At 40.8% G+C, this 23,672-nt stretch overlaps 1 protein-coding gene across 2 annotated transcripts; it reads right to left on the reverse strand.

Moving 5' to 3' along the window:
* Positions 1-800: 800 nt before the first annotated feature.
* STOX1 (storkhead box 1) lies at positions 801-21,801 on the reverse strand. Of its 2 annotated transcripts, none has more exons than XM_074875709.1 (4): positions 21,646-21,801; positions 6,481-6,633; positions 2,229-4,548; positions 801-1,158 (listed from the first exon to the last, which is right to left on the reverse strand). In XM_074875709.1, the coding sequence occupies exons 1-4, from the start codon at positions 21,713-21,715 to the stop codon at positions 1,119-1,121; spliced, it is 2,583 nt and encodes an 860-aa protein (XP_074731810.1). In that variant the 5' UTR covers positions 21,716-21,801; the 3' UTR covers positions 801-1,118. The 2 variants fall into 2 exon arrangements, with proteins under 2 accessions (XP_074731810.1, XP_074731811.1); XM_074875710.1 differs by lacking the exon at positions 21,646-21,801 and adding an exon at positions 7,551-7,644.
* Between the last annotated feature and the right edge of the window lie 1,871 nt (positions 21,802-23,672).

Below are 23,672 nucleotides of genomic sequence, written 5' to 3' on the forward strand. Positions count from 1 at the left end.
GGCGGGCGGCAGAGAGCGCTGCAGGGCTCTGCTCAGCCCCAGCCAACACAAACGCAGCTGCTTCTGCCCCACAGCCAGAGACGCTTTCGCTAAAAAAAAAAAATCTCCAATAGCATGAAAAAGTGGTAACTGCAATTTTAGCCTTCTGTCTCCACAACTAGAGAGACAAGTTTTCAGTAATGAAAGAGCCTAACTTAATCAATAACGGTATGATCAAGTGCCTGTCTGTAAGATTTAAATGGACCACAAGCCTTTGGTGGTGATCAGCCGTGTGAAACCAGCAGAGTCTGCTTTTAGCTACAGGAAGAAATCAGGATTAAGAAGTCAAAATTAGTCTTCTGAACTAAAAGCTGTAAAGTGATCCCGACGGCTGCCAGGGTGTTGATTCCTTAAGAGAAGGAAAGGGGTAGTCAGGAGCAGAGTGGGAGCCTGCCAGCCCACAGCAGGGTTTTTCTCAAAACCACACCACTGACCTTACCTGTTGTGTCCTGCACCAGCACGTTTTCATTTGCAAAGACTAAATCCTGCTTGCCATATATAAACACACCAAGTAGATTCAGGATGACAGCTGAGATTTCTTCAGGATACAGTGAGAGAACCTCGGGATTTAAGGAATTTCTGTAGTAAAAAGGTGTGTGCTAATCTTGTTCATTTGCTTTGGTTTTTGACAGGGGAGGTGGAATGTGCTGGTATTTCTGTGGCACAAGTAGGAAACACTTCCAAGAATTACAGTGTAAAAGAGTCCTGTCCAACTGATACAGTTCCTATTAGAGCAACACAAACCCTTTCCAGGCTAATGGTGTGGTCTAAATGAAGTATATCAGTTCTCATTTTTATTATCACAGGGATGCAAAAACTAATTAAAGATGAGAGCAACAGAAATACACATCAGCTCTGTAAATACTATGCTCAAAAGTTTTAACTAACAGCTTTGATTTAGAGACAGCCTCACAGATGTGACTGATTGCATTTACAGTATGGTTATGCAGTTACAAAGGGAAAGTTTACAAAGCTTATTTAAAAAAATAATCAAATATTCATGACTAGAGTTAGCTGAAGAAACGTTGTTGTACTTGTCCTTCCACTTTGTCCTCTTCTTTGCATTCGTATTTATGCTTTCAGAATTTGGCAGGAAGTTTCATCTTCTTTTCAGTCCATCTAAAATAACAGCATTGTTTAGATGTCAGACTTCACATTCTAAAAACTGAATTGGCTTCGCTTCTGATACCACATATGTCATCAATACAAACAATCAAAATCACCCTTTGAAATACATTTTGCTAAAGAGCATCTAATAGATTTCAAGTGTTTATGTCCATGTAATACACTGCAAGTATGCTTGAAAGAATGCACAGACAAAAGCTGCTTAAGGGGGAAAAAAAATTTAGAATTTCCTTAAAAACTGCAGTATGTGATTTGTTCCTTCATATCCTAGCTTCTCAAGGTGATAGTATATATCTAAGGAGAACTCAAATGGTTTAATTACACTTAAATACCAGCCATTTAAGATCTTAAGAATACGTGATGCCATTAAGAAAATGGATATGGTTTTTCCCTCACAGTGTTTTAACTTATGTTCTTGCCAATTTAGTTAACAGTTTTGTAGGTCTCCAAATGCAACTGTGTAAAACATTGTTTCATACCAATTTGTTTTCCATTAAGAGATTTTACAAGTCTAGTTACAGGTAAAATGTATCCTATGAAAGGAAGCAGAACCTTCTAGCTCAAGTAATATGCGCATTCTCCTGCCTCTTGTGAGCAAGTTGGATGGTATTTTGTACTTTGAATTTTGATTGAACACCTCTATAAAGCACTTTTTATTCTTCATCTATGAATAGGGAAACTATGAAAATGTCCATAATGTCATATGGCAAGATTAATGCAAGCTGAACCTGCCTGCTAACAAGGAGTTTATCAATCACCATGTTTCTTAATATTTCTGCACTTGGCTATCTCCATCTACAAGGCAGAGCTCATACTGTTTTTCTTGCCACATGAAAACAAATGCAAAATATTAACAGCAGCATTTATGTAGCTGATTTAGGAGGAATGTTAATGTAAAAGGACATGGTAAAACCATACAGTTTGAGTATTTCCACGACATAACACTGAAGTTTTTAAAGATAATTTTGTTGTTGAGGAGGGGGGTTTATGATTTATGGCAACATTTCTGTCTAAATCTGATTTAGATAATTTGAAGATAAAACATCTAATATGTGTTTTCTTACCTTGGGGAGTCAATTCCACTGTCTCCTGTAATGCTGTGGTTTTCTGTCCCTTCTGAGCGTTTCTGTTCTGATACCACAGTACATGCATTCTTAAAAACCAGATCTTCTTGTCCCAGAGGGTTTCTGGTTTCTTTGGTCTGGGAGCCCAAAGCACAGCATGCCACTACTTCACCCACCTCATAGGTGAAGTTCTGCAAAGTGTCAGCATCTGAGTCGGCCTCATTAGCGTGGCAGAAATCTGCTACAGCTGAAGCCTTTGCACATTCAGCAAGGCCAATTTCTTCTTCCTTTCTGTGACTTGTTGGAAGAACCTGACTGCACAAACAACCTTCTTCTGTGAAATCTGGTTTTGGCTGCTCTTTTGAGCCATCTATTGATTCTGCAAAACTAGCACTTGCCTTATATGCATGCTCTCCAGAGTCATGTTTATTTACAGTTGTGTTGTACTGGGCGGGATAAGTAATAACTTTACACTTTTTTAGGGACATAGTTGTCCCCAGCTTTTGCACAGCTTTGTTCCAGTCTCTTGTATCTGAAAAAGCACAGCCAGGAGGCAGGTGACACGGTTCATGGCCTTCAAAATTGTCATCCAGATGTAATGAGTTACAGGTGTCACCATCATGTGCTTTTTGGTACAGAAAATGGTAGTTATCAGTAAATCCTTCACTTTGCAGCTTCACTGATCTGGGATGGCTGGCACAGTCATATTTAAGTTCACTCTTTTTATCAGCCTTTTGCCTGTATTTCTCACCAACTTTTTTCACAAGGTTAACATTAGCTGTATAATTTGAAAGACAGACATTTTGAAATTCATTTGCTGTTTGATCTAATAACTCACATACTGTGTCAGCTTTGCACCTGCAATACTCAGTTTTCAGATGTAATGAAAATTTTGCATCTTCTTTGCACACATCATTATCTTCAATGTAGGAGTGAGGGGATTTTTTAATATCCCCAGGATTATTTTTGACTGTTCTTCTGCTGTAGATGTTTTCTTCAGAAGTATTACTTTCCAGAAAATATTTACTTTTATTATCTATTTGTGAAGTACTGCCTTGCAGATAACTGAAGTTTTCACTTAAACTGTCTTTCTTTAGTTGGAGGGAAGACCTGTTAGTGTGGAGTAGTTTGTTTTGCTTTGCTTTGTCAGCCTGTGTTTCACTAGCCAGCTGCTCAGTTTCACAGGCAAAGGGTTTTGAGGAGTCCAAGGACTGTGGCCTTTGCAAAGCTCTTTCTTGCTTTCGAGTCCTGGACTTCAGCTGACTGTTAATTGTACCTTTGTATCCTTTTGCATAAAAGTTGCGTCTCCATGACAGACCCTGAAAAGGGTTCTTAATTTGTTTTTTATATATGACATGGGATTCCATTGCTGCATCAGATGGCTGTTGGATTCTGATAGGCAGTGAAACGTTCTCTTCCAGTTTCTCGTTTTGGGATGTTAGATCATGTATGTGAGACTTCCTGTTGTTTCCGCTAATCTGCTTCTCTTTCTTTGATTTGGTTTTCCTGGTGTGTTTTCCTGTTTTACTTTGTGGCTTTTGAATACAATCCTTTGAAAGACGGTTTTGTCTGACTATGGACATTTCAGCCGAGGTACCCTTACTGACGTATTTTTTCTGCTCCTCAAACTTCTGCATTAATATTGTGTGTTTAATCAAATTATCAACTGTAAGAGTAGGGTTAATACGCTTGATGATTTCATGTTCAATATCACGTGGAATATTATCTAAGTCATCTTCATCCCTGACTGGCCACTCCCTGGGAGGAAACTGGGCTGAAAATGTGGAGTACTCCTTCTTATGTTTTTCTTTTTTAGAAGCACTTCTCCAGAAAAGGCCAAAGCCAAACCTTCTGCTTTTCAGTTTCTCTTTCACAGATGTCAGGGATTTGATGGTGTCCCAGGAATGGTTTGCAGCTGATGTGGAGATCCCTTGGGTTTGAATTGAAGGCTTCCATTCACTGCAGCCTTTCTTACTTCCTCCACTAGGTTCATGGTTCATCAGCTGCCAATGACCTCGTTCACAGACCATGTTCTGGTCAGGGAAACAATGGCAGGGTCTGTAATGGGATATTGTAGGAATGTTTTTTTTCATTGGGTCTGCACAGCGCTCAATGTTTACCAGGTAAGTGATGGAAGGTGATGAACAGCAACAACTGTTCTCCAATGGGACCATTTTATTGTCTTCTGTGGCATCATTTGTGATAAAGTATGTGTTGGGAGTCACAATGAAGTATCCTTCTCCCGTATGATAGATTCTCCTTTTTTTAATTAGAGTTCCAAGGATATTATATAAGATACTGTGGGAGGGAACGGCAATGCCTACAACAAAGGTACAGATATTTCAAATCAGAAATAAGTTTTCAAAGAAAATGGGAGCTGGCCAAAAAAATAACTAACTTACAACAGATCTGGAAGCTGAACTGAACATGAAATACCCAATGTATTTAGTTCACAGGATTCCAAAAGAAGTTTGAAACTGACCTGGCAACTAAAGTTTGAGTAGGGCATATGCAATTTCAACATGAGTGTCCAGTATCACCAGACAAAAGGCAGGAATTTTTTTTAATACATCACCACTCTGCTGAGCTTCCAGAGCCAGCAATTGTTGTTGCACCCAGCTGTCCCCACCCACAGCCCTGGGCTCCCTGCAGAACAGGGACAGCCCCACTCTGCAGCAGTGTCCACGCGTGGAGGATAGCGAGGGCTGCCCCAAATCTCGGGGACAGCACAGGCGGCAGCCCTGAGGCAGGGAGAGCCCTTCTGGGCCGGCCAGAGGAGGGCAGCACAGAAACATCATCCAGCCGAGGGCTCTGGTAGGTGCAATCCTGCCGGTGTCTTACAGATCAGTAGAACTCTCTTTAACTCTGCCACGGCCATTCCTCACTGATGAGGCAAGATCACCCCTGAGGAAGAAGATAAAGGCCAGCTGCGTTTCTGGTTGTCACTGCAGCACTGCTGTGATGGAGCTTAAGATGTTCTCCTTCAAATAAGCAAGGATGTTCTCTTCGAGTCTGTCAGGATATGATATTCATGAGAGAGAACTTCTGCCAGGTACAGACCAAAGAGTGTGTTTTTCAAAGCATTTCCCTCTTGGCAGATTATTTAACAGTGGCTTTTAACACTCTCTCTGAAGCTTCTGGTATAATATTGTCAGAAGACAACTGCTACCTAAGCTGAGACTGGTCTCAGCTACTGGTTTTCCCTCAGATGTCACAGTCCCAGAGTCATTAGTCTAGTGTCATCTGATCTACTACCCTAGGCTTCAGTTGATCTCCTTTCCACAGGAATGAAAACTTCCAGCAAGGTGAAAACATAGCAAGAAATACGCTCTCTCCCTACAAACTTTGAGAGTACTACTTCTAGCTGACATAAAAATGCTACCTCGTGGTTGTCTCTGCACATATGGACTACATCATGTTCCTGGCAGAGTTCTGGGCCAGTTTATGGGGTTGCATTAACATTCTTCCCATTAGTGAAAATGCCTCCCAGACCAGCCTGTAACATTTGCAGGGCTGTAAGATTAAGAAGACTCAAAAGAGGAAGTTCAGTATCAAAGCAACCTCCTGCAGAGGGCCATAATGAGCCTTTACAGTCTCACATGCACACACACACACTTCAGTATTGCAGATCTAAGGGAAACTGAGCATTTTTCAGATTGAAAAGAAAACCCAGCATTTAAGGGAAGTGGCTGCTACCCCATCAGAAGAGAAGGATTAAAGCTCATTGGTGTGAATAATTTGCTTTCAGCAAGGAAGGGGCTGGAATGTGACCAACAAACCTGAATTGGAGGCTGGTTGTGTTTTTTGATAGCAAACACCAGATGTAGACTCCTACCCAGTCCCTTTACTGTCAAAGTCAGCTATGTTCCCATCTCTTAAAGGAGGACTCAAAGTCTTTGTGATCTGACACACAGTCTATTTTATGCTGTTCCATATTTGGCACCTAAATACCTCATCTATGCCTTCCCACCCTCTAGAAAGGGCATACTCTCAACATGCTACTGCACTCAGTTCTCTTGTATTCTCAAAGAAGACTTATTAAAATCTATAAAAAGGATTACATTCAAGACAATGTTAGTGACGCTCACAGATTGAGGAGTGTGCACATTTATGTACATTAAGAGTTGCCTGTTAATTTGTATTCACATTGCCAGCTTTGCTTGTAAACGTTCAGTGGTCACTGGCCCAATATCAGAAACTCGGGCTTTATGGTACAGTTGCTTTTAAAATGAGGGAGAAACGAACACATTACCTGGATAATTTTTGACTAACTGCTCCGTTAAAGTTTCCTGCGTGACCATCACATGATCTGCATTCATGTCTGATATAGTACGGCATATTCCTTCTGCCAGAGGAATGGAGTCTGGCTGCGAGAGAGGATTCATGAGAACAGGGGTCACATCACCTGAAGTCCACAAGGAGGAAAAAAAAAAAAGATCATTTGAATGGAATAGTGTTTCATATTTTCTATTAGCTGTGACAGATTTTCACTGAAAATTTCTTGTGTTGCCTCAGAACAAACAACTTATCCTCAGCTAATTTTCTTTGGCAAATTACTCAGAAATATTTCTCAGAAAAGGGACTTTTCAAGTGCCTTTGTAAGGAAGGAAACAGAAGGTTACTTTAAGCATGTTTGTTAGTTATTAAATTCCAGCTTAAACCATCATTTAGTTTAATAAACAGGGAGCCGAGAGAGAATTATGTCTGATGACTGCTGACTTTTTAGATGACTGTTTACATATGAAACCATGCAGGACCTGTTTTTCTCTAAGTAGCTAATGAAAAAGGTCAACATCCAATAATCTTAAGTACAAAATCTTTTCACTGAGTCAGAATGCAGGGGAAAAAAGACCAGCAACAGACTTTGTCCCTTGTCTAGCACATACATTTTAATAGAAGTGTTAAAAATTCCATTTTTAGACTGGGCTCTAGAACTAGAGATTATGTACTAGACTTGGCAGGGGGTGTAAACTCATTACAACTGCGTGCATTTTTTAGACTACATCACCATCTCTCCCGGTGAGAGACAATAACATTGTCCCTGTTCTGCATGACGAAAGCAGAAGCTCAGAGGGGTTGCAAGCGTGGCCCAGCTTCCCCAGTAACTCTGTAGCCCCAGCCCAGGGTCTTAGCGCTTCACCTCAACTCCCCTATCCATAAAACACAAAGATAAACACTGCCCTCTCCCCTCTGCAAGATGGCAAGGCCAGTAAGAGTGAGCCCAGCCAGTACTTCTGACAGGGTACCCCCGAATGATGTAGGAAAACCTGAAATAAGTATTTTCCCTGAAAGCTGATGACAAAGCACAAAGCAGGGACTCACCTGAGGTCTGTGCATACAGTAAAACAATGACCGCATACACCTTCTCAGACAAATAAAAAAGCTTTCTTCTTTTTTTTTTTTTTTTTTTTTTTAATTAGACCGGTTGTCTGTTCCCACTCCCTGGTGGTGTCCTGTGCTTCCCTGTTCTGTGTTGCACAGAAAGTCCCTGGGTATCCTCAGCTGCCAGAGCTGGCAGAAGGCAGCAGGGACTCCTGGTTACTTCACAAGACAAAAACTAGTGTTAAATGCTAACAGTAACTTTCCCACAAGTAAGAAGTGACATTTTAAATTAAGTGATATTCGCGTTTAACTGAACTGCAATTGGATAGGCTGTTGGATGACTCTGTAACCCGATATTTGTCCTTCAGGCAGAGAACTACAACACAAACGTTTTTCTGAGTAAATGAATTAAGCAACAGCACTTTGAAGAGCTTAAATTGCTCTTGACCTTTGTTTTACAACTGCTGCTACGTTCAACAAAAAGCACTCAGAAAAAAGTCCTGGCATAGAGTTTCCTCAGTGATGTTGCTAGGATACTCCTCGCAGGTGCAGAAACCATTGCAAGCTTTCTTTTTGTGTGGGAAAAGGCCATCAGCATTCACTAATAACTCTTGTGAAGACTTTGCTGTCTAAAGTCTCTGCTGTAGGCACACCATACTGCTGCCAGGTTTACCATTTGTTCCTGCAGAGCACCAGACTGCTAAGGAGTAAAACACCAAAATTTATTCATTATGTTTATTATTATTATCCTGCTATTGTCTGCATCTGTCTCACAGCCTCAAATCCCATGTCTCCATTCAGAGGAGGCCCTTTCAGAATAATATTTAAAACAAAGATTAAGCAAAAGCCAGCTTGATGCTGAAGGAAAAAAAAAAAACCACTAAAATTGTGTTCAAATGCAAAATGATTGTTGCAGATCAATAGTGCCAGAGTACACACATGGTAACAACACAAATAGTAGATATCATTTCCTCATGACTTTTTGAAATAAAATCTGATATAGTGAAAGCAAGAGTTAGATCATTGGCAACATTGATAAGCAGTATGGGAAAAGGCCCAGGCAGCACCCTACAAGTGTCTATCAATTTCTTATTAAAAACTTTGTTGATTTACTTTCCACAGTTAAATAACTGTTGCAGTTGCGATTCAGATGTTCTCCCAAATTTGATGGAAATACCTAAAAGCTGTATCCCTTAGATTTGCACAGGGAGCAGCCTTAACAATTTGTTCAAGCTATGTCTCATAGGCCTGATGAAAAATCACCAAAATGCCATCCTTGTTAAAGCTCTTCAGTATCTGTCCCTTTACAGCTCAAAAAAGACTGCAGAATCCCCTGCTCCCTTCCCTACTCTACATAAATCATCTGATGAGAATCATCTTCCTGGTTTCTTCATAGCTTTTATGAAGGACTTGTGTATGCCTATGTGCAAGGTACCTGTCAGCAGTCAAGGAACTCAGGCTAATCCTCTTGACCGTTTAAATACAGCTCGGCCATTTCCCACTCCACAGCTTTTCCAGAATCATGTCTACCAACGCCAATCTAGGCAGCTTGCCAGTACTCATGTATTATTATCCTTCAGTTTGGTTTACCTGTCTATTCAAACTCTGCCCATTACCTGGACACCTGAAACCCAAGAATACCCTTTTGTAGCACATATCGGTCACAATGTGGGGAAGTCATCTGTAATATGAGCATCGGGTAACAAAACTCAGTGTGCAGGAAAGCCTCTGGGTATTCTTGACTAGCACAAAGTGATTTTTTGTTCCGTCTCTGTAATGTGAGCTTTACCATCTTTCACTGAGTTGTTTAACAGAATTTTTGCATCTTCTCGCTCTAAGAAAAATTACATAAAAGAGAACTTTTATCTGGGTAAAAAACAGGCTAGTTCTGGGGAAGTGAACAGAGAGGCATTTTATTACAAGAGCACTCAATTTACTTCTTAAAAGTTCGGGTAAATTATTTATATAACAATAAAGGCTTAACAGTAAATTCATTCCAGGAAAAAAAACAACCAAACAAATGCAAATCAAGAATAAACTCCCTTATGTGATTCCACTTACATCTGTTGAGACAGAGAAGACACAGCACATGGAAATAAAAGATTGACTTTTCAGTTTTGTAGCTGGAAAGATCTATCTTGGAATTGCTTTGTATGCTCTATTAAGTTGAACATACAGAAGATCCCACAGATCTGGTGCCTCTTTGTGTGGGTGCCCTGGTATGTTTGATGTACTTCACTTTTTGCATAAATGCACCAGGAAAGCCATAAGCAAGTACAGCTCTTTTAGAACTGCCAGGCTTCTGCTTTTCTATAGCCTAGAGCACATCATGGTCACATTTTATAGCAAAAATTACATTTTATAATTAAAGATGAAAAATTTTAAGGAACAAAAAGTTAGTAAGAATATCATAGAAAGTGGGAACTGTAGCAAAACACTTTTTGAACATTAATGAAGATTTTACAAGATGTGTTCATATTAAAGAATAAAAATTCTATGTGGATTATAAAGACAGAGTTAAGATCATTAAAACATTTTCAATTTTAAGTATATAGCAGGGAAACTATTTTGGCACAAATATTGTGTACTAGATCCTGTTTCCAGAATCATCCTTTTACTGAAGCAAAGAGTAAATAGTTCAAGTACATTAAAATTGTCAAATATTGTAACATGTTTGATCTGTTACTGAAACAAAGAAAAGCTTTTGGGAACAGCAGACAATATCTTTCTGTTTGATTATTTTGTACAACTCTCAAAAAGAGAAACAAAACAATTAATGTCAGTTAAGGTCACTGACATTTCTTCAGTTTATATTAAAGAAGCTACAAACATCAAAATGTCAGAATTCTATACCTACTGATTCCTGCAAGAACAGACACTCCCAAATCAGGACAATTAGGCAAGCAATGTCCTCCATTTAGACTCAATTGCTGGTTTTTTTTGTTTGTTTGGTTGGTTGGTTTTTTATTATTATTATTTTTATTTATTTTTTACACACAGTGGGTGATGCCATGGACTTATAAAACAAACAAACAAACACACACCAACCACTTTTTCTGCCTTTCCCACAACATACGAAAGTCTAGTCCCAACTGCAAGTGTTATGAACTTTTAAAACAATGACCAATAAATGCTTTCTGCGGTTCCTAGCCAAGAGCCATTAAATCCTTCCTCTAATCTTAGGGCTAATAGCAACCCAAAGCCATCTTCTCTTTCATCAGCAATAAAAAATAAACCACAGGCAGGTATAGTGAAAACAAAGCAGGATTCAAGAAGAAAGGCAAGAGCTCTCTCCTGCAATCTCAGTTTAAGCCCCCAATAGGAACAAGTTATACAGCAGACACCAACATGTTTGGTGTGGTACGGTTTTCCTTAAGCCAAGCACAGTGGGAAAGTTTTTCCCATTGAAACTTGTATCTCTGATCTTCAGAGAGATCAACCTCTTCAACACATACCGAGGCCACTGACATGTCCACTGAAATGCTCCAAGAACAGTTTGGGAGCAGCTTTCCAGCTCCAAAGGTGCTGACTGAACACATGAGCAAGCATGCAGCTTCAAATTGACTATTGAAAAGAAAACAGCACCTCTGCTTCCTTGAAGACTAGCAGGCAAGCTGTCCAGCGGAGATCTGTGTTTCACCTGCAACAGCTGGCAAGACAGCCAACAAGCAAAACCATACAAACACATCTGCCTTTGGGCCATTCCTGCTGGCCACTGTGCAACTGGCAGAGAAGTTGAACTATGAGCAACAGCACTCAAAATAATTACTTTTCATATACTTTAGCATGCTGATAGCTTTTAAGTCAATTCGCATATGGCATTGAACATAGCCAGCACAGCTGATAGCAAGGAAGATCATCTTTAACCATTTCAGCATTCAGCATCAGGCTTGATTGTAAAACAGATTGATTCAAAAGCTTCATTGCAGGGAGGTAAAAATAACACAGATTGAAGCAGTCCCGAGCAAGCTGCAAAATCGTCAATGACTAACTCATGAGCCAAACAGCAGAACACAAATAAACAAGTCACTAGCAACATCTTTGGCTCCTTTAACTGTCTGCAGGTGGTGCCATCCACTGCTACAGGAATTTGACATAAACACATCTTTTCCACTTGGCCTGGTCTAAAAAAGCCCCTGAAAGCCCTTTGCAACCCTGGAGTTTCTCCTCTAAAACAGCTCTGTCTTTTCCTTGCTCCCAGCCCTGTCCGCTCTTCTGAAATAAATCTCAGACCATCCAAATAGCTCTTTATTGTCAAAAGCTTTGTTCTAAGTGTTACTGGGTGGTGGTTAGGTACTTACCTATACAGTGAAAGACTTACTAGAAAAACATCATCATGCAGTTGTGCATTCCTGTCTCTGTTTAGCTAAAGGTCAACTCCAACTGTTGCAGTATTCCCAGAGCTGACTCCTTTGCCTGGAAATGTGCTGTCAAACAAAAGGCAGTCACAAAAAGTATACAATATAAAGCTACAGTCATGGAAGTAAGATATACCCACGGTCATGTCTCCCCTCTCCAGAGTGGACCAAAATTCATTTCTTCACACACCCGTGGCTTCAGCTTACATTTACCCCAGCCAAGGAAAGTCACACACTAATCCTTCAGAGAAACAGCACCCACAGAGCTATTCAAAAGAGAACATAGCCCCCTGCAGAGGCTTTCCAGCAAACCATGAATCAGGGGACACGTGACAACTATTATGTCCAACTCACTCCCAGGCAACACTTGGCCAAATCCCACCCACCGCAGGAGAAACTGTCAGAGAGCTTGGTGCAGTTGTAACTTCCCTCAGACCCAGGCCCCTGGCCTGCAGTGAGGACAGAAGCCACTGTCACACACCGAGGTGGAAACAATCCTCAGATCTTGTTTCAGGGCATATCCCAGTGCAGGGAGTTTTTTTCATTCAGCTGAGAACAAAGCTTTGATGGTATATGGGCAACTTCACACCTGCCTGAGCAGCTCCTGATGTTGATGGATGTGCACAGCCACTTTTCCTTCCACTCCCTCCAAATGGATATCCAACTTTAAAGGTGTTCCCTATGCTGGAAAATAAGTTTCTGTATCCATTCTTTGGGCTGGAATTTATGGCCCAAAGGAGGGGGAAAAAAAAAAACAAACAACCACCAAAATAAAAAAACCCCACCCAAAAAACAACAAAACAACCCACAGAAAAAACAAAAAACAGTTTAGAAATTAAAAGCAGCATCTTTACTACCACAGGAGGTGTCAGAGAAGTTGTTTGGACACTGCAGATTAAACAGCACTAGTTTGAGCTTGAGGACCTTAGCCCACAGTTCCCAGGTGCTGAAAATGTAGAACAATTCCAGGGGAAAAAGCAAATGATGCAGTCCATGAAGTACCTAAACAAGTCATCTGAATGACAGGCTAGCTTTGCTGCAGTATTTTCTTGGGAACAAGGAAAATATTTCATAATTTTAATGGAGTTTTCAACCTTGGAAACTCAGCATGTAGCTGGCCATAGTCGACAAAAGAGCAATCCCATATCCAGAAAAAAAAAAAAAAAGCTACAAGACAAAAAATAAAGCTCACTCTTTATTTTTTTCTTCTTTTTTAGAAACCAGAATAAAGTTCACAGAGGTTCTGTTTTATTTCAGTTTTTCAAATAAGCAGTGTTTCAGCTTTCAAAACAGACTGAGTTTGCTAAACAAACAGCAGTTGCAGTTTCAGTTGTTTCATTGCCCAGAAATCTTTCTGATTCAGTACAAATCAGGCTGCCTAGGGAGAAGCTGTGCACTGCCAGTGAGTGGAACACGAATTGCTGCTGATTCATCAATAGAAGATAAATATACTAGGAAAAAAATTTGTTTCAAATGATATATATTAATTATTCCCAAGGGCTTCACTGTATTTTCACCAGTGAGGGCGGTTTGGTGGGTTTTGCATATTGAGCTTTCTGTTTGTTAGCAGTGTGGCAGCACTGTGTGACACAGTAATGATATGCACTACTAACATCTCTTTACTTCAGTTCTCCCAGGAGCGTTTTTATAAAGCATAGTAAAGAATTGGCAGAGTGGCTCTGGATGTATGTTGTTTTAGAAACGCAGGTACCTACATTTCTCTAAACTGGTGTTTAAAAAAGCCCCAAACAGATAGCAAGAAAAATGTCATGCAAGTATCACAGCAATTTTATCAACTTAAAGAAAGCCATGCTGCCATCAGCCTCAGCTTCTCTGTGCATGTCATACTTCATTATGCAAATTTTTAGCTCATGGACTGTATAATCAAAAGATCACTAAAGCTCTCTAAGTATGAGACAAGAAGCAAGGTTGTCTGAATAAAGCCACTCACCTCTTTCTGCTGATACATCTAATCAATTTTTATCTGGTATTGAATGAAAGTAAGCCTTTTAACAAGAGTCCTCAGTATTGAGGAGGCACATGTTACTCACACAACAACAAAGGCCAAGAGCATCCTGGGCTGTATTAACAGGAACAGAACCAGTAGATCAAAAAATTATTATCTTCCTCTACTTGGTGCTTATTAAACCACATCTGGCATACTAAGTCTAGTTTTGGGCCCCCCAATACAGAAAAGACATCTATAAATGGGGGGTAAATTCACCAAGATGGTCAGGGCTGGAACATTTGCCCTGTGAGCCAAGGCTGAGGGAATGGGTCTTGTTGAACCTGGAGAAGAAATAGTTTTGGGGGGACCTGACAGCAGCCCCTGGAGAAGATGGAGCCAGGCTCTGCATAGCAGTGCGTGGTGGGAGGATGAAAGACAACAGGCATCATCTGGAACAGGAGAGGTTCAGCCTGGCTATAAGGAATACCTTTTTGCCTTTAAGGACAGTGCAGCAGTGGAGCAGGTTGCCCAGAGAGGTTATGCAGTCTCCGGTCCTGGGGAGTTTCCATGATGTGACTGGATAAAGCCCTGAGGAACCTGGTCTGACCCCATTGCTGACCCTGCTTTGAGTAGGAAGTGGGATAGACTCCCAGGACTAAAATAGTAGTCCAGTCATCTGGTTTAGTTGGATGCCAGTACCTGTGCCTCCCACAGCCACTCTCACCCCCCACTTTGACCACCCTGCTTTCCGTAACCCAATGCAATGGCACTTTTGACCTCCACTAGCTCTGAAGTTTTCTTGGGTTACACCAAGTTAAAGAAAAAAGTTACACTTATATCATGCTGTTAATGAAGCCATGCAAAACAGCATCATATGGTAAAACTATTGGTTTTCTCTTCTACCTTCAAACAAATAGCTACTGTTTTCGTAATATTTTTTCCATAACTGAACTCCATCTGTGCAGTCTTGTTAGAGCTGGTGCTGTCCTCAGTGATGGAGTGGACATGTCCTAAAGCAAGATGGCCATATAGAAAAGCTAAAACTAGCCTTGAAAACTAGCCTTGATTTTGAAACCCTACCAATGACCATAGCGGAGGCACTACTAATTAATGCAATTGATTTCATTAATTACATGTTATTAACACAAACCGTTGTCTTTTCTGACTGAGACAGAGAAAACATTAACACTGTTCAAATTACCCTCGTCCTAAAAGAGCATTAAGGCAGTTAAGATCTGCCATTCAGGATTCAAGTTGCAAGAAATTCAAAAGACTGAGATGGCACAGCTCAGCCTGTTTTCTTGAGTTTTGTTTTCTCACTCAAAAGACAGAAGCAAGAGCTTCTTCTGCTGAAAATCTTTAGCACTGAGAAATATACAACACAAAGTTCTTCACAACTAATCTTGAAGTTTATTTTTAGAGAAATTCAGAGTAAATTAAACTGAATGGAGCTTATTATAAAAAAATTGTACACTCCCGGTACTTGTTAAACAGTGTGACTAGAGACTACTTGCTGAGACAGTGAAAAAATTTGCACACATAAACGCTTTTACAGATTACACCTTTCAGGTAATTCAATCTGAGCAGATCTGGTAAATGCATCAGAATTTTGGAAAACTTTACAGAACCTTGCACCCTGCACCTTACTGCTCTGGGTTCAATCAGTAGTTTGAATATAACATTTGGGTTCAGTGCAATACGTATTCAACTGAGAGAAGGCTTTTATAATACAGGATTAATACCTTAGTAAGAATTTGATATGGAAATGCATGAAACATGCAGGGGTATCATCTCATCTGAAATCAGTGGTAAGGGCTAAATGACAGCTAAAATTATGTGCTAAATGTTATGAAATAATGTAAGATTTACATAGCCATTATGTGGAGAGCATTAAACTAGTAAGCAAATAACAACAAGGTAGATAAAATGTTGTCCTCAAGGAGTACAAATGTTTTCTTCCTTTTTTCCTCCTGAAAATATATCGACAGAGTCACCACTGGAACAACTGTGATAACCAGGAAACTGCAGTTACAACTGAATATGCAACTTAGTAAATTCTAAATCCGATACCTTACTGAAAATAACTTTAAAAGTAATGTTTGAGAATAAACCAGTTAAAACTCAGTTAAACTGTTCTTCATGGTCTGGCGGGCTATACACAGCAGTGCAAAATAAAGCACCATTTTAGGTCATCCACTCTTTTGAAGCCTGAAGAAAATAAAAAGGAACAGAACTTTAAGTAATCCTAAAAAGTCAAATACGAAGTATGACCCCATACTGTGAGTTACATTTCACAGAAGCCAGCACCATTGAAGTACAAAATTCCTCTCCTTTGACTTGCAAACCTACATCCCTGTTTGTGAGACAGGATGAAAGACACTGGAAGAAAGGAACTCCAAAAGAAAGGAATGCCGTGAAGCACATCCCCAGCCTCTTGCTGAGTCGCCATCCTCGTTAAGATTGTGTGTTCCTGTGCCTAACTACAGAGGGCCCGAAAAACAACATCCACTCCAGAGTCATGACCTTTTGTAGGCAAAACAGGAATCAGCTACTCCCAAGGCCATAATTTCATCTATAGCTTCGTTAGTCATGCAGCAGAACGATGCTGATACTGACATTAATTGCTGTGAACAAATTTAAATTACTCAAATGAAAATAAGCCTGTCCTAAAAGCTTGTCAGGTCCATTTTGAAAAAGACTTTGCTCTCATTTTAAGCAAGGTTGAGAATTGCTAAGAAGTAGAGAATACTCATGTGTGCAGTTATAGATGGACTCCAGGTGTACCAGTTCCACAGGTGGCACTTCAAAACTGTTCCTGAAAGCTGGCACAAACATGCAGAGAAGCTCAGCATGTGAGGACCTCCACAGCGAGATGACCAGTGCCTGTGGAGCCACATGTCAGCACTGCAGAGGTCACTAAATAAGTTACACCTGCGAGTCACCACACAGGAACAAATATAGTTCCCCAAAACTGCCCCCTGCCCCCCCTTTGGAAGGTAATTACAGCCTATAAATACAATGGAAGTTTGACTCCGTACTCCTCAAGCTGTTGCTGAACCTTCTGTGGGAGATTCAATTCCACCCCTCTCCTATCACAGGGATTCTGTCTGAATATCAAATTAGCATTAAGCTCCCCAGAATCAAGGAGCTTCAGAGACCACCTCTGCCCATTTTTTAGCTCCTTTTCTGAGTGCTTCTCTTCTCTCTAAGTTCTGGGAGAGACTCACACAAGGTAAAGAGAAGTGAGGAGCTAGACCTACCAGATGACTCCACCAAATGCACAGAGAAGAACACTAAACAATTCCTTGTCTGATCTCATCCCAGTTCAGACAATACCTCCAGCAAAACCAGATAAAACTTAACACTTTACAGAGAAGTGTGCTGTCCTTTCCATGTCACTCTTCAATAAATTATTTCCCAAGTGAGATAAATTTGCAGCCTGCAGTAGGGACCTAAAGGCTCAGCAGAAGCCAGCAAGCAGACCTCTCTCATTAAGAGAAGTGATCAACACATTACATGAACACAGAAAAGTCATAGCCTGCATGCCAATCCCAGCCTCAGCCTATCTGGAAAGTGCAGGCCTTTCTTAGCTTTCCTTGTGAATAATTTGTAGCCCTGCAACAGAGGCGCTGAACCGGCAGCAAATTCAGCCTCTAAAGGCTAAGTAGAAATGTTTCAATTTTCTGTTGTTCACTTCTACCCGATAGGAACCACAAAAAGGGAATCAGGCAGTTCAGGCACGTGAAAGATGCTGCTGTCAAGAGAGAAGGCGGGCTGGGATGTCAGAAACGAACTGGCTATGACCAAGGACAACAAGCAAGCAGCTACTGAGATGCATTCTCCTGGACTATCGCCCCAGTTTCTCTCTTCAAAGGCTCCTGAGGTCAGTGCCCTCAAATTGAGTATTTCCAATTGTATTTAATCTCAGTGGAGAGTCCCCTACTCCTCTCCCAGCACCTGCCCTGCATGCATTCCCCGTGGCTCTACAGGAAAGGCGGGAGGGAGCAGTTTGCCCTTCGTTTGGTGAACAATTGACTGAACAACTCAGCTAAGCACAGGAGATGGTCTGATAGAGAGAGATGTTAGCATTTTGACAGAGACTGCTCAGCTGTCAGATCAAGAGGAAAAGTTTTTTTGAACTAGTCCCTGCTTCACCCTCTGAGGGAGATTTTAATTGCAGTGATTTTCCCTCCTTCTTCTCCTCCATGCCCCAAGGAGGAGACTATAACAGCTCCTACCAGTCCTGGGAGTACCATGCAAACCAGAGCTGGAATCCCCGTCAGAAGGGAAGAGAAAGACATTTTGGATTTTACCTGGGAAAAAATACAGCAGGACAGTTTCTGATTCTTTATAAGCTTTTGGGACTGGATTTTCCCTTTATTTGATTAATCTTCTGGTGGCTGACATCAGTCAAGGTGTAATCTATTCCATAAAGTCTGGATGTCCAACTCCCCAGTATGTTTCTCTAGAACAAACCTCATTGGAACTGCTGGCATAAAGAGTAACACAAAGATCTGTGTGACCACAGTGTCTTCTGAAGATGAGCAATACCCAAAAAAGCTCCCTTGAGATACAGCAGTGAGGAGGACTTCTGAGTGCCAAGGGCTTTAAAATCAGTGTGCAACAGGAACTGGAGTATGGCAAGATAGTATAGTAGTATAATTCTTCACTGAAATGTGACTTGGCAAAATTAGTGCTGCTCTGCTGCATGCCCATTGCTTCTCACTTACTGTCCAGCAAACAAGTGGTTGTGAATTAAAAAGGAAAAAATTCCAGATGGTTAGCTGATTTTTCTCACGAGTCTGAAAACTCAGTCTTGACACTTTTCATGTACCATGGCCAAGGATAAAGATACTGCGGGCCAGGTGATTCCCATCACTGACACTGGTGCCCCAGATATCTGTGAAGATTCACCAAACACTGCTAGAGTTTGCAGACACTGCTATGGCTATGTGCTGCAGGAAATGTTTCCTAGGAACCACTTAGGACACTGCTTGGTTCCCAACATCCCAGCATTTGGTCACGAAGCATGAGAAACCCAAGTGGCTTTAATTCCATGTTACTGCAAACAATAACATGACAACAGATAGATGAAAAAAAAAAAAAAACACGTCAAATCTCTCTCTGTGTAGAACAAAGACAGCAAATGTGATACCAATAGCTTCATTTTTAAATATTGTCAATTTCTTTAAAATACAAAACCAAAGAAACCTTTGCCCCTTGCATTTTAGTTGTCTAACTTGTCACTTGCTTTTCTGGAGCAAAATACATATAAGGAATGGGATAAGAGTCTTCCAGAGCAGAAAATGGTCATTATGATGACTGATGGAAGAGAAGGCACAGAATACATCAATTTTAACCAGAAAACTACCTAAATAAAGACACTCAAATTGCAAATTTGTTTCAGCTAAGCTTCCAGAAATGGAAGTAAACCCATGAAAATGTCGCTTCAACATCAATTGTCTAAAAAGGTGAAATTCACAAAGAGAAGCTTCTTCAAAGGCATTTGATTAAAGAAACTGTGAGAGAAGTCTAACTTGTTAGAAACCCCTTTGGGTGTTACTGCAGCAAGAAAGAAGATGATAGAGGAAATTATCTAATTCATTCACCAAAGTCATTTACATTTGGATTCAACCAGCCGTGCTATGCATCAGAAAAGAGGTTACAGGGAAGCAAGAAGGTAAAAAACAAAGGAGTCAAGGACTTTCTAAATCATCCCCAGGAGAGAGCAAGTAACAGCAATACTCACCAGTGGTATAAAACTTAACTGTAGTAAAAGAGAACCATTCCCAACATACCTAGAGGTATTACTGGTTTTTAGAGGGACACCGGTAAATTCTTTATAACATCTCACTTGGATTAACAAATAACTATTTGATTAAGAGGTCAGCAGGCTACTTGTGATCAGGGAAGATGAACTCACTACCAGAGTTTAGTAAAGTTACCACAGTGCCTGAGAAATAAGACTGTATAAAGAGATTAATTTTCTAGTCAGAAAATAGAGCTGCTACAGGGAGTGGCTATGCTCTACAATTGTTGTGAAAAAAGAGTAAATACCAGGAAAAAAAAAAAAAAATCTTATGTGATTTAAGCTAAAGCCAGTGTTAAGAGAAGCATAAAGATGTTGAGCTGGCCAAGGACAACACAGACTAGACATCAGAAATCTTCATGTTAAAAATTTTGAAGCAGAACATTAAGAATTCCTCAAGTCTTCCAAAAGTTGACAGTTTTCTTGCTTCAGGAAAGAATTCAAAACTGTACTTTTACTCAAAGAACTGCTAGTTAGCTTCAACAAAAAGCTTTTGTGATTTTTTTGATGATCTAATTAATTATTATTATTTGTGATATTATTATTATTATTACCTTCCTGAGGTAAAACATACGTCTGACTTAAAATATAATTCATCCCTGGACAGAGAGGATTACAGAGCTACACTCAGGGAAAAATAACAATAAACCTCTCAAATAATGACAACTATGAAAATCGCTACTAACCTTTGGAAATCCAACTGAAAAGGGATTTGTTTGCACTTCACCAAGTGCCTATAGCTACTACGGGGTTTAACAGCTGTACAACTTCACTTCAGCATTTTCTATTTGGTCTTTGTCAGCAGCTTTCCTGGTTTGGTTGCTGATGCTTCCGACCCTTTAGTTTTGGGAAAGTTAAAGCACGAGTGGACTACACTGCTCACTTACCTGCGTTATGCTTGGTAATTAGAACTTGGTATCTCTTATAATCACCTTCCACAGAGAGCAATCCTAATTAACCATGTCAAAACCACACAGAAAATTGCAAGAACTACAGAAGTGCCACAGTGTTGTCTCCTCCTACTAAAGGTCGCTCAGAAAAGAGCGGCCTTCCAGGATGCTCTGCAAGACAAACCAACACAAGCCCCACAGGACCAGGGTAAAACAGACCCAAGGATTAATGACTCCAGCATACCAAAGTCTGCCCCCACTCCAGTAATTACAAACAGTAAAGGGATTTACTGACTAAAACCAACACACCTCAAGTGCAAACTGAAGAGCTGCGAGGCAGCAGTCAATACCAGGAGCAGGAATGTACTCTCCTCTGCTTGGGAACCACAGTTACCATGCTGGCTGGTATATTCTGCAGCCACTAACAGTTCAGAGGACTTTTCGTGGCAGCCTTGCATTAAAAGCACTTGATAATCCAGCAGCTGCACTTTTATGTATAGACTAAGTCCTTGATTGCAGCCTGGCCTTGTTAGACTGCAGAGGTCACTAGCACAATTAATTGAATATAAACTAATTGCAGATAGCAGACAGAAATGATGGCTAAATACCAACCAGTACGATCTAGTTAAAAATACTCAAAAAATTTCCCTCGAGGTTGTTTTGTCATTGTTGTTACTACAGCCAGATCTGATAGCATGTTCTCTGTGTAATCCATGAAAGGTAATAAATTCAACTTAAATCACAGCAGGAATCGAGACAGTGCTGCAATATGTCATCTTCTGCAAAATTCTCATATTCTAAATTTTTAATGTGAATAATCACATATTTAAGGCAGCAACCTGAATGTGTCTGAGCCTGACTTCTTAGATCTTCCATCAATTTCACTTTTATGCATTTTTAGAAAAGATTTAACAGATTATTTTGTAGGTTGTTTATTTGTTTGTTGTTTTTTTGGTCAACATTTCCAGAGGAACTAAGACTGAAAGCAGCTGCTGACTTCAGAGCATCATGTCTGCATTAGGTAGCAAAGTGCCTTCCCTCCCGGGCAGCCATCACCCCACCCACGGTGCTGTGTGCCCTCCACTTTTACCTTCTCCAGTAGCAGCACATTCTGTAGCATTTTCCCAGAGAAATCTTTTTGCTGAGACAATCCATAACATCCAGCCCCAGCATTTTTTTTAACTCATCATCTGTCTAGAACTATTCATGATGAATGAAACTAATTCAGTCTTCCACTGGTTGTGAATGCACCTTCCGGTTCATTACAGTATCGGTCTCTGGACACATTATATCCAGTCTCCTCCTCCAGGAAACAGTATTACCCACAACAAAACACTGAAACCAACCAGCACACCTGCTTCCTATCACATTTATCCTAGATACTGAGTGCCCCTGCCTACATTGCAATGACTCACTGGGTCACCACTGACTTGACTTAAGACTCCCAGCAGCTGAAACCCAGTTTGTCCCAGTGTCCCCACCGACGGGGAGGCTGTGCCCCTGGAGAATGCCGTGGTGGTGATGCTCTGCTTGCTCCCTGCTTTTCCACCAGCCCGACTGCAGGATTTTTGCCTGCCAGGATTTACTGCCAGAGGCAGAAGTTACCTGCCGAGAGAGTGGTTGGGTACTTCCAGCTGATAAAGCCTCTGATGGCAGTGCAGGCTACCCTCCTTGAATCAACCAGCAGCTCTGCAAAACGGAGAGGATCTCACCATCGGGATCACACAGGCAGGCAGTGAAGCAGATAAGAAATAGTCAGGATGAAAGCAAATACAGTGGCACTGGAGGGGTCCAGCACTGGCTATGTGTTGCTGCCGCTGTGCTCAGCCTTGCCCCAGCTCTCCCCTAGCGTCCCTGCTGCTCCAGGACGGGGCACTCTCCCTCCACAAAGTCCCACTCTGGGCTGGAGGAACCTGCCTCTATTTTGCACTAAAATTTCACAGAGACCAAAGACTTCCTCCCCACCCCGGTGTTTTCCTCCCCCAGCTCAGGGCTCTTGCCCTGTCTCAGATTACGCTTTCGTGAAGTGAGGCCCTGGCAGAGCAGGCAGGGAGGCACCGGGGCAAAGGCGCAGAGGCCAGGCTTTGGCACTGCTCCGCGCCGTTTTTACGTGTTACTTCTGCAGCTCCTTCCTATTCTGCAAAGCTACAGAGTGCATCTTCTCATTTACTGTGGAAAATCCATGACAGACAAGCAGTGCCGGCTTCGGAACCCGGTGCTCACAGAGTGATTTTGTGTCCAGTTCAGTGTGTTCTTTAGGAAATTTGCATAGGTTCTTAAATTGCAGGTTGCATTTGAATAATCTTATTTTCAAACTGTCTTCATTGAAAAAAAACACCTAGAGTGGATTTTCCTTTTCTTTAAACTTTAAGTATGAAGTAGATACCAGAAAGAATTCACTGCTCAGAATATCTGCACAGCCATCCTTTATCAATCCCACCTATTCTAAGCCTCTGCTATCCGAAGGTCATGCTATACAACTTCTGCATTCGTCCATGGATCACTATTATTGTACGTTATATTACCCCCGCAAGTCCCTTTTTGTGCTGTCCATCATTACATGCCCAAATCACAAGACTAAAGATGCTGACTGCACATTCCTTGAAAGCATATTACTGGATCCCATGGATAATCAGGATTTATAGATGTGCTGCCACCCATACATGTCCCAGTACTAAAGGTCATATATTTTTCCTCTCCTTAGTATAATGAAAAGATACCCACCCCACCCCTCAAAAAAAAAGAGGTCATTAGCTTGATGTCAGGAAAGACAGTAAGGCAGAAAATCAGGTTTGATATTGGTAAGCAGCTAATCCTCATTTTCATCTGTTTAGTCACATTATACATGGCTTCCTTAGAGGAGATACCGACAAGTATAAGCTTTTCTCTGTAAACAAACATGTTAAGAATATTCTCAAGCTGCATTTGGAAACTCTTCCCCAAGATTTCACAGCTTGTAAGATGAATGTTCTAATAGTTACATTTCATGTAATGTACTTAGTAGTTACATTTAATGTAATGTACTTAATAGAAGTACTTAATTTGCTTGAATGGTGCTTTGATAAAACAAAGCATCAGGAAACAAGCTGAAAGGAAAGTCTCTTATGGGACACCTAG

This window comes from Strix uralensis, chromosome 7, assembly GCF_047716275.1.
Source record: "Strix uralensis isolate ZFMK-TIS-50842 chromosome 7, bStrUra1, whole genome shotgun sequence".
Classification (NCBI taxonomy): Eukaryota; Metazoa; Chordata; class Aves; order Strigiformes; family Strigidae; genus Strix; species Strix uralensis.